Raw genomic sequence first — 12,026 nt, forward strand, 5'->3', positions numbered from 1 at the left:
AGAATCCCCATGTCAGGCTCTGCTTCCAGTGGACCAGACCAAAGTCACCTCCTAACTACACGTCTCCCCCACTTTTTGCAAGTTTGCTTTATACCACTTCACTTTTATGAAAGACTTACATTAGTACATGTTTCCACGAACCAAAATAAATCCAAAGAGAATTTTTACTTTTATGAAAAAAGGTGGAAAGCGTGAACAGCGTCTGGTGTTTATTTTGCAGGGAGCCATTAGAGGCAGTGCATACCTCAGGAGTGGGCATTGCTCTCTCTCCCTGGAATGAGACTCAGCCTCTCAGCAACAAGCCGTCACAGCTCTGTACTGTATCTGTGAGCATCTGTGCTTTATTTCAAATTACTTTGTGCTTCCATTAGCAAAATATGTCCTATGGTAATTGCTGCTTCGATTTACACCATTCCAGCTTGTGAAAAAAGTGTCATAGGAACTGCTTTTGAAGAGCAGGGGAAACCAGCATTGTTTTCCAGATTAAGTTAGTGAAGTCCAGCTTGTGGCTCCATTCTCAGCCCCCCAGAGGGGGGCCCTTTGCAGTGGGGCTTGTGCTTTGGGATGTTCTACCTCCTTGATCCGGAAAGTCATGATTTCATAATTTTTCAGGCATTGCGCCAAGCTTTACCCTTTAAAACTGGTTTTCCCATCAGTGCAGTCATGAGCAGATGGAGTATGCCCTGAGTGTACAAGCCCTTAATGGCTGGAACCCAGAGGCCAGGTCATCTTCTTGCCTCCTGGCTTTACTGCTGGTACGTTATCACCACTGCTGTTGAATCTTTTCCCCTAAGGCTAATGTCTAATCCTTTGATGTACTTTGTTTCCTAAACCTTTTTAAAACAAAGGGAGAATTTTCAGTGAGGTGGATTTAACTAGAATCTGTCTTACAGAGTAAGTGAGAAAGAGAAAAACAAATATCGTGTATTAACGCATATATATGGAATCTAAAAAAATGGTACTGATGAACCTATGTGCAGGACAGCAAATAGAGACGCCGTCAGAATAGAGAGGGAGGGACCGGAAGGCCTGACGTGCTGCAGTCCATGGGGTCGCAGAGAGTCAGACGCGACTGAGTGACTGAACAACGATAGAGACGCAGACACAGAGAATGGACTTGCGGGCATAGCGGGGGAAGGAGAAGGTGGATGAACTCAAAGAGGAGCACTGACAGACAGACGTTGTGCAAGACACATCGCTCGTGGGAAGCTGCTGTATAGCACAGGGGGCGCAGCTCGGTGCTCTGTGATGACCTAGAGGGGTGGGAGGGAGGCTCAAGAGGGAGGGGATATAAGTATACCTATGGCTGATTCACGCTGTTGCACGCAGAAACTAACATGGAAAAGCAATCATGCTCCAACTGAAAAGAAATTAAAAAGAAACAAAAGAAAACAAAGGGAGAAATGTTGTCTCAGGGAGGCAGTAAGGAAAAGCAGGCAGTGTGGCTTTTGTGGTCTCGAGCCCAGGGAATCTGAAAGGTGCAAAGCACTCTGGCCACTGTAATAATAATCTGCAAGTTTTTTATTGCTGCTCCGGGGGACTATGTGAAACTACTGCCAACTCGAAAAGGACTTATGGGAGAATTTCAGAGCTGTCAAGGACCTCTGAGGTCAGCACATCAAGCCTGTCACTTTTCGCAAAGAGCCCTGGGCTCTGGGTGGCTTGTGTGGCACTCACAGTGCACATGCTTCCAGGACCAAAGCCCAGACTGTTGTTTGTTGACTTGCAGTCTTGCCCGTCCCCTGCACTGCTCGAGTGATAAAGCAAGGTTAGACAACGAGGTGATGAATGCAGGTAAAATCAGGTTTTTTGTGTAGGTAAAGATAGTATCAACGTTTTGGAGCTCACAGAAACTCTACTGTTTGCATTCAGCCAGGGCTACCTTTCAGCTACACCTCCCATGTGGCTCGGAGTGGCTCCTACTGGCTTCCGTGTTCTTATGGGATCACTTAGCCCAACGAAGGCAACGATTTCTGACTTAATTCCATAACAAGTACCTGGAGCAAAAAAGCTCCGTCTCTCAGCCACAGCCCTGCCACCAGTCATGTGACCCTGCGGCTGTCAGGTTGTGTGGACATTTTTTAATGTGTTGCTAAGAGCTTAGTTTTCAGAATGGACACACAAGTTCAGTTCAGTTCAGTTCAGTGGCTCAGTCGTGTCCGACTCTTTGCAACCCCATGGACTGCAGCACGCCAGGCCTCCCTGTCCATCACCAACTCCCAGAGTCCACCCAAACTCATGTCCATTGAGTCTGTGATGCCATCCAGCCATCTCTTCCTCTGTTGTCCCCTTCTCCTCCTGCCCTCAATCTTTCTCAGCATCAGGGTCTTTTCAAATGAGTCAGCTTTTCGCATGAGGTGGCCAAAGTATTGGAGTTTCAGCTTCAACATCAGTCCTTCCAATGAACACCCAGGACTGATCTCCTTTAGGATGGACTGGTTGGATCTGCTTGCAGTCCAAGGGACTCTCAAGAGTCTTTTCCAACACCACAGTTCAAAAGCATCAATTCTTCGGTGCTCAGCTTTCTTCACCATCCAACTCTCACATCCATACATGACCACCGGAAAAACCATAGCTTTGACTAGATGGACCTTTGTTGGCAAAGTAATGTCTCTGCTTTTTAATATGCTATTTAGGTTGGTCATAACTTTCCTTCCAAGGAGTAAGCGTCTTTTAATTTCATGGCTGCTATCACCATCTGCAGTGATCTTGGAGGCTCCAAGTCTTCAGTTGCCCATCCAGTGTAAAAACGTTTACATAACTCAAATGATTCCTTATGCAGAGGATGGAGAAGCGTCATTTCTGTAGTGATTCACACCTCAGTTCCCCTGCACAGACTTCTACTTTCATTAGCTTTAATGAAGTCATTCGAGAAGGGATGACATTGTAAATCAGTTATATCTAATATAAAATAAAAGTTAAACTTCTTTTTTTAAAAAGAAGGGATGACAGCAGAGGGGCTAAACATTGAAACTTTTTCAGAATGTTTATTCAGAAAGGTTTTTAAAAACCAGAGGTAAGCAGAACACAACTTGATTCCAGTGTGTAGATTTATAATTCTAAAAATGTTATTTTCGTATCATTTTCAAAAACTACGAGCATGGGTTTTTATTATTCAGGAAACTGTGTGAGACGAGTCTCATGAGATGTGTCTTGTGAGATATGATTGTGGTATCTTTTTCCTTTTTGCAAGATGGCAGTCATTTTCTTGACTTAACTGATTATAGAAGTAATGCCTGCTTGTAAAAAAATGACAGTACAGAGGAACAGAAAGAAGACCATGGATGTCAGCTGTTCCCCTCCCCTACTCACTAAAGAAATGATATAAGGATAGCATTTTGGTGTTTAATCCTCCAGACTTGAGGCTCTGTATGATTCTGTGTATTTAATAAAGTGAAATTAAACTATACAAGGGCTTCCTTGTATAGTTTAGTGAGAAAGAATCTGCCTGTCAAGCAGGAGACACAGGTTCGATCCCTGGTTCGGGAAGATCCCCTGGAATAGGAAGTGGCAACCCACTCCAGTATTCTAGCCTGGAAAACCCCATGGACAGAGGAAACTGGCGGGCTACAGTCCATGGGGTCCAAAAAGAGTCAGATACAACCTAGGGACTAAAATAACAACTATGAAAACCATTCTCCTACTGAAAGCTGCACTGTTTTGCATGGAACAAAGCGACCAGGGGTATCTTTCCATGTCAAACATTAATACATAGATTTCCTTCATTCTTTAATAGCAATACACCATCCCTTTGAATTCTAAGTATATCAACAGTCTCCTCACCTATGTGAAAGCTTCACTGACATTTTAACTGTAATTTACTTAAACTCATAAATTAATTTTGGGGAGAAACGACACAAAAAATACTGAGATTTTCATCAGGTAACATGGGAACATCTCTCCATTTACTTACATCTTCTCTTTGGTCTTTCAGGAAAATTGTATATTTTGCTTCATATACATCCTATGTATTTATTAAGATTATCTCTAAGTACTAAAATAGAACTTTTGAATACTGCCGCCCAAAAGCATGCACAGTGGGAATCCTTATGTTGTTCCTTGTTTTACTGGTAATGCTTCTATGTCTGATGGTTAAATATACTTGTTATTTCTTTTTTTTTTGGCCACACTGTGCCGCAAGCGGAACTTCCCCTATCAGGGATCAAATCCATGCCTTCTGCAGTGGAAGCACGGAGTCTTAACCACAGGATCGCCAGGGAAGTCTCTGCTATTGGTTTTTGATGAATACAATTTATTGGATTAAGAAAACATTCCTCTGTTTCTGGTTTACTAAGAGTGTTTTGGGCTTCCCTGTTGGCTCAGCGGTAAGGAAGCCTGCAATGCCAAAGAGGCAGGTTTGATCCCGGGGTTGGGAAGATCCCCTTGGGGAGAGCATGGCACCCCACTCCAGTGTTCTTGCCTGGAGAATCCATGGACAGAGGGGCCTGGTAGGCTATAGTCCATAGCACTGCAAAGAGTCGGGCGTGACTGAAGTGACTGAGCATGCATGCCAGAGCATTTTACTAAAATCATTAAAAATCATCTATTAAGATGATCAAGTGTGGGCCTCCCTGGTGGTCCAGTGGTTAAGACTCCATCTGCCAATGCAGGGAACATGAGTTCGAACCTTGGTCTGGGAAGATTCCACATGCTACAAGGCAACTAACCCATCAGCCAAAACTACTGACCCCATGTGCCTACAGCCTGTGCTCTGCAACAAGACAAGACATTGCAATGAGAAGCCCGAACATCGCAATCAAGAGTGGCCCCCACACTCTGAAACTTGAGATAACCCATGCTCAGCAACGACGACCCAGCACAGCCAAAAATAAATAAACACAACTGAAAAAGAAAAAAAAATCAACTGCAGTTCTTCCCTTTCACATGCTCACATGCTGCAGTACACTGAGCTGACTGGCTAATGGTTAGAACTATCCTGTCTTCCAGCAAGTCCCCCTGCTCTTGTTGCTTTGGTCTTTCCATGCAATTTTTGGATCTGATATACTTCTATTTTACTTAGGATTTTGGGGGCAAAGCATATTCCTAAGAGATTAGTCTATTTTCTTTTTATGCAGTGGAAGAGTTTGACATCAGGGTTTTAAGGACCTTAGAAAATGAACTGTGAAATTTCACCTCTTTCAACGTTCTAGAATGGGGTTTAACAAACCACAGCTCATAGGCCCAATCCAGTCAAACATCTGTTCTTGTAAATAAACAAGGCATGTTCATTGCCCATTTGTTTACCTATTGTCTATGGCTGATTTTGTGCTATCATAGCGGAGCGGGGGAGTTGTAACAGACACCATCTGGCATAGAACGTCTAAGATATTTACTCCCTGGCCTTTTACAAAAAAAAGGTTTGTCAACCTTCCTCTGGAATTGTTTAAATATCACAGAAATTATCTGCTACCTGGAGTTTTATAGGACACTTCTGTGAAACCACCTCTGCCAAACCCAAACCCTTTCTCCTTCACATTGGACATTTTTTCCAGGCTCCTCCTTGATTATATATTTATTCACATATCCTCCCTTTCTTTGAGTCAATCTGGCCCGGTAAATTTTCCCTGGAAATCATTTTGTCATTCAGATTTTCACAATTATTGTCAGTCTCTTACAGTTTCAGCAATCTGCTTTCTATATGTCATTAAATCCATATGTATACATTCACTGTTACATATTTGCAATTTGTCTTTCTTCTTTCCTGAAGACTAGTCAGAGATTTGTCTATTTAATTGGCCTTTACAAAGAACCAGGTTTCGGCTTTGGTTATGGACACTTCTGTTTGGCTGCACTGGGTCTCCACTGCTGTGCGTTGAGTGGGGGCTACTCTCTAGCTGCACACAGGCTTCTCACTGCCGGGTCTTCTCTTGTTGTGGAGCGCGGGCTCAGCAGTTGTGGGACATGGGCTCAGTTGAACTAGAGATTGAACCTGTGTCCCTGCATTGGCAGGCGGCTTCTTAACCACTGGACCACCAGGCAAGTCCATAAACGTAATTTTTAAAACTGCTTTTAAGTACTTGAATTTCTCTTTTTATTTTTATGAATTCCTTCTTCTCAAGGTTTATTTTCTTCTTCTTCTTCCTTCATGATCTATTCCAATTCATCTATTTTCAGTTAAAGGTGAAGAAGTTTTCTGAGTATGACTTTGATTACATCAAAAGAGTGTTCTCCTTGTTGTTAATATATCTATTAGTTCCTCATTGGCATGCCACCTTAAAATAATTGGGAAAGTAGACCTTTAATTCTTTCTGCCTGATTAGTATTTCTTACGTCAATCTCCTATCCCAAACTCAACTTATCATTAATAATGCCAAGTATCTGTAGTTTATTGAATGCTGGTATGTCATACACCTCAATCCATTATTTTATTTCATCCCAAAAACATCCCTATTGGTTGGCACAATGACTCTCGTTTTACAGACTAGAAAACGAAATCGCAAAGCCGGTAGGTGACTTATATGAAGCCGTGCAATCAAGGCACATGATCAGTTGCCCTGGCACTTGAAGTCAAACCAGGTCCCTTGGCAAAGCTGCTGGTTTTTTCCCATTGTAACTAGTGGATCCACTGCCCCACTCTTAGCTCCTCAATCTTCCAATTCCTCTGTCCTCCAGCTCCCTTGACTTCCGCTCCTGCTCAGCCAGATGTTTTTAGCACATCAGACAGAGCATCACCCGAGGATCCACAGCTCTGCTATGAGACATTGTGGCATAGCAGCCACAGGCAGACACTCTGGACCCAGAATTCCCAAATACTTGGGGTTCCTATCTTGCTGAGACACACCAGCTGTGCCATCTTAGGCAAGTGACTTCCTTTGAGCACTTCTCTTAGGGCTGCTTTGAGGATTAAAAGAAAACAAACCAACCAACCCTGAAACCATGCAAAACGCTTAGGACTGTGACTGGCCACATACAAGCTAAAGAGAGTGCAGAATTTCAGAACAGGTCTCACCTCTCTAGCAGTAGAGGCTGGGTTAGCTTGGAAAGAAGAGACAGGGAGGCCAGAGTCCACGAGTATGTACTTACCAATGTTCTTTTGGATCTCAATAACGAAGTAATTATGTGGATCCTGGCAGCTAAAGGAAAAGACCTTTTTCTCTCCGGCTTTGATGGACAGAGTGGTTTCCCATCTTTTAGCCATGATGTAACAGAGTTTTGCTGGCAGAGCCTGGGTCCCAGGCTTCAGGAGGACTGTGATGCCGCTTCCACGTGGCAGATCAATCTCATAAGCTTCAGAAAGAAGGAAGAAAAATAATAGAATGAAGAGGATGAACTAGGGCTGCCTACCTGCTGCTGTCCCCTCAGCTGGTCCAGGAGGATGGTCTTCTGAACCCTTTTATTCCTTCCTCCAGGTCTGAGAAGCGGGGTGATACCAAATGACAGTACCATCCTTACCTGCAGAGAAGAACCCGACCACTGTGGGCTAGGCCCTGATGTTCATCTCTGATGTGGCTCATTCATTTCTTGAAAAATTAAAAGCACTACACCATGTTCTAGGTGTCCAGAGCAGTATGTGTTCAGATACCTCTATCTGTGCGATATTAAATAGAAACTGCCATATCTCTTCACAGTACAACTGTAGGTAAAAGTCCACACATAGAAACTGTCTTTCTGTAGAGACACATGTTTATCTGTAAAAAGCTGCTGTCCACTGCCCAGGATGCCTCATATGCCCTGTGCACACATATACGCAGTAGTGGAGGCTGGGCAAACTTGCGGAAATTAGATATAAACATATTGATCGATGAACTTGGCAAGTCAGAGCCAAACACTGCTCAGACCTCAGACTGGCGCTCAGCAAAATTATGTGAGCAAACTGTATCAAGCAAGACAGACGGGGGTTGGTTACTAAACAGAGAGGTGGGTGCATCCGGGTCAGGATGAACCAGTCCCATCTCCTTCCCATTCCCTCTGCTTGAGGGATTTTTAGGTCCTCCGAGGCCAAAAGGAAGAGCTGTTTTTCTCCTGAGTGATCCCTGTTCCTTCCTGGACTTGGGTGCTGACTGTGGTCTCTGGGTGGCTGCTGGGCTGGGTACAGAGAATGGAAGGACAGTCTTCTGGAGGAGGGAACCATGGGGCTCGTCAGTCCTCTGCCCCACCATGTTTGGCACAAACAGCCTCTTGGCACCTTGTTCACACGCACAAGAGGTGCTCCATAACCGTTTAGCCAGTGAACAGCAGTTTAACCAAAAGCTTTACCTTCCCCTTTCCTTTCTAAAATTTTTAGAATCAAATTTATTGAGACATAATTTACAGACACTAAGAAAGACCTAAAAGACTTGTGACAAATGTGTATACGTGTGTATGCCACCGCGATTAAGATATAAAAATGTCCATCATCCACAGAAGCTCCCTCGGTGCACTTAGCCACTGACCTCCACTCCTGGCCCCAGGAAACTATCAATTAGTTTTGCCTGACCTAGACTTTCCCGCAAAACAGCAGCTGGCTGCTTTTGCTCAGCATATCTGAGGGTCACCCACGTTACTGCATGGATTTGCAGTTTGTTTCTTTTCATTGCTGCATAGTATTCCACTGTCTGGACAGACTGCAGTCTGTTCATCTGGGCACCCATTCAGTGACAATGGAGTTCTTTCCAGTTTTTGACCAACCATGTGACTTCATTTTCCCAGAGCTGCAAGCCTGCTCAAGAGCTGTGCTCACTTCTCCCACTCAGGGCCCATGTGTTCCCACCTCCCAGTTGCTGTGTACTATCAAACATCTGGATTTTTGTCAACCTTCTCTGAACCCCCTCCCCCTCATTCACTCTATGCCAGGCTCACCTGCCAGCAGCTCTTTATACGGGGGGTGGAAACCAATCTCTCAATCTGAGATAATGAAACAGAGCAGGACCATACAGTCCTTGTGCCACACCGCCCCCGCACACCATGGCCTCTGCCTGCCTTTTGCCTTTAGTCAAACTTGAGTCAAAGAATAAGTTTCATCAGAGAAGTGAGAAATGCTGAAACCAAGGAAAACAGTCAAAGGAGACTAAATATTAATGTAGTCGTTAAGCACAGCCAAGAACCTTTAGTCCTTTCTCAAGGGCTGTCGATAATATTCTGAGTGTATCCTGGGAGCTGTCTTATAGATACCAAAGCACCAGGTGGAGAAGTTAACTACACGCTGACCAGACTGTACCCAGGACTTGAGCTGCCACAATTCTGAGAACTGACTGCAAAGAAATGGGAACCAGTGCAACCCGCAACTGAAGGTTAGCTGTACATACAACAACCAAGATGATGCTGGGCGGACCACTGACGACCAATCTGAAGCTGTCAGAGATGACTGTGCTGTTTCTGCATGTGGCCCCCCACCCCCGACTCTGTCTATAAATGCTCTCACCCCCTGCTTGTTGGCTGGCGGGGGTTGGCCTTTGCACAGATGTCTGCCACCCTCCCCCTACAGTTGCTGCCACCTGAAATAAAACAAACTTTCCTTTCCACCAACCTGGCCTGTTTATTGCCTTTTGAGCAGCAAGCAGCTGGACTCCCCGCCACCACCCCCCAATCCGTTCGGTAACAATAATGAACTGCAAATACTTCCTCGAGGTTATGAGGGAAGAACTTTACCCTCTGGGCCTCTGTTCCTTCCTTTGTAAAATGAGGAGGTTGGGCTAGACTAGCTCTACCTTCCCAGGCAGCGCATCTATGATCAGTATCCAAGGAAACAAGAAGCGATTTTGCCAATGTAAGCTTTCCCAACTACCGCCCAGCCTGACACCTGTCTTGGGCACAGCTGGCTTCGCTACTTTGTTTCCAAGGGGGCTCAGGTTTTGCATATTTTGGAGCAGGGCTTCTCATCCCTCTACCCTCAGCTCCCATCCGCCTCCACCTTGGTCACTGAGCACGGGCTACCTTTGCCCTTTTTCCTGAACACAAGCCTCTTTGCTACCTCAGGGCCTTTGCATGTGCTGGTCCTGGTCTTCATAACGCTCCTTCTCTAGCAAAAGCTGGTTCTTTTTTGTTTTGGGGGTCTCAGCTCAAAGATCACCTCCTCAGAGCTGTCTGTGACCATTACCCAAAGTGTTCACCCCACCCCAACCCAGCTGTCCTGCCCCTGCTGTTTATTCATCCTCTGAGAGGACCCATGTTACTCATTCCCACCTCCCGAGACCAGAACGCGAGCCGCTGCCTCCCAGAGGGCAGCAGGAGCTTGCCTGTCTTCCTCAGTGACAGCCTTGGGACCCAAACAGTGCCTGCTGGGTGCCCTCACGGAGGAGAATTGACGACCCGCCTGACAGCACCGCATAAAATCTCCACATCCTTGTCTTTGCGCCGTTTAGTTTCTCATAGACTTACCACCATTTCTGTGCTTCAGTTTGGGCTATAAATCTTAGTGGGACTCTTTAGTTCCGTGTAAATCAGGGACTCTGAGCTTTATGATTAATAGCTTCAGAAAAAGAAAACATCCTCTGAGGCAGAAGTTTCTTTACTTACTGCTTCATCTTCAAGCAGCATGGCCTTTGAGAATCTTCTGAGAGAGGGGGGAAGGTCCAGGGGTTCTTTAAGACAATAGATTAAAAATGGGTCCAGGGACGTGCCTGGTGGTCCAGTGGCTAGGGCTCCATGCTCCCAACGCAGGGGGTCTGGGTTCAATCCCTGGTTGGGGAGCTAGATCCCACAAACCACAATGAAGATCTGGTACAGCCAAATAAATAAAAATTTTTTAAAAGAAATATTTTAAAAATGAGACCAGATGCATGATCAGAAACCCAGTGGGCAGATGTATATCTGAACTGAATACATAAACCCTTGCCTTCTTTTTCTGTAATCACAAAAAAAGGTTTCACCTTTTTTGTACAAAAAAAAGAATTCTTGGAGCACCCAGTCTTTGTGGTCCCCAACCCTGGGCCTCCAGGGGGGCTAACTCATTGTCCAGTGAAGCTGCGATTTGTCTCAAGGCTGCAGTCTGGCTGGCTAGGTTACCAATTTCTTTCTCATTTCTCCTCTTTGGTAAAAATATTCAAAAATTCTTGACTCTTACAATTACTGTTTTTGTTTTTTTTTTTTTTTTTACCATGCCTTGAAGCTTGTGGGATCTCAGTTCCCTGACCAGGGATTGAATTTGGGGCCCCCTGCAGTGGAAGGGCAGTGTCCTAACCACTGGACCTCCAGGGAATTCCTGATTACTGCTACTTTAATTGACTGTTAGACCCTAAGCAGATCAGTGGTTCCCTAAGATTGGAGGTGGAAGGAGGGGATGGAAACAAAGAGGGCAGAGGAGACAGTGTAGGATGAATTAACCGTTCTGTATCTTGACCATGATGGTGATTATAGGCAGCACACAAATGCCAAAAGTCATCAAACCGGGCACTTGAAACTGGTAAAGTTTATTATGTGTAAGCTATGCCTTAATAAATTTAAGAAAAAAAAAGAGGGGAAACGTGTTAGAAAGACTGTGTTTCTGCACAAAGTAGGCACTTAATAAATGAAAAGAAGAATAATCATGACCACAGTTAAAATATGGTTTAATAATAGTTTGAGGTGGGCTGAGTTTCTCCCAAGGTAAGTGTAATAATTTCATATAGCTTTAAATTAAATCTTGAGAAGAAAAGGCTGATCTCACTGACATTTCTCTACTCAAATCCTCTCTCCTGCTTTTTAGCAGTACCCCAAATAACTCTGCGCATATGACTATCTACCTCATTATCAATGACAGCCAAAAAAAAATGTATGAGCTCTTTCAGAAGTTCACTGTTTTTTCTTTTAAATTCTTTGAAGTCACCTATTCATTCCAACATTTTCTAGAGTCACATGACAAAGGTCCATCTAGTCAAAGCTATGGTTTTTCCAGTGGTCATGTACAGATGTGAGAGTTGGACCATAAAGAAGGCTGAGTGCCAAGGAATAGATGCTTTCGAACTGTGGTGTTGGAGAAGACCTTTGAGAGTCCCTTGGACTGCAAGGAGATCCAACCAGTCAATCCTAAAGGAAATCAACCCTGAATATTCACTGGAAGGACTGATGCTGAAGCTGAAGCTCCAATACTTTGGCCACCTGATGCAAAGAACTGACTCATCGGAAAAAAC

The 12,026-nt window shown here is 44.5% G+C and overlaps 1 protein-coding gene across 1 annotated transcript in view; it reads right to left on the reverse strand.

Annotated features, from left to right (window-relative positions):
* The window catches only part of CDCP1 (CUB domain containing protein 1), a 56,506-nt gene that overhangs the window by 22,459 nt on the left and 22,021 nt on the right, over positions 1 to 12,026 (reverse strand). The window contains exon 2 of the mRNA XM_052646921.1: positions 7,024 to 7,227. Within this exon, the coding sequence (XP_052502881.1) occupies positions 7,024 to 7,227 (204 nt within the window). The remainder of the gene's footprint in view (positions 1 to 7,023; positions 7,228 to 12,026) is intronic.

The sequence above is a fragment of the Budorcas taxicolor genome, chromosome 1 (genome assembly GCF_023091745.1).
Source record: "Budorcas taxicolor isolate Tak-1 chromosome 1, Takin1.1, whole genome shotgun sequence".
Lineage (NCBI taxonomy): Eukaryota > Metazoa > Chordata > Mammalia > Artiodactyla > Bovidae > Budorcas > Budorcas taxicolor.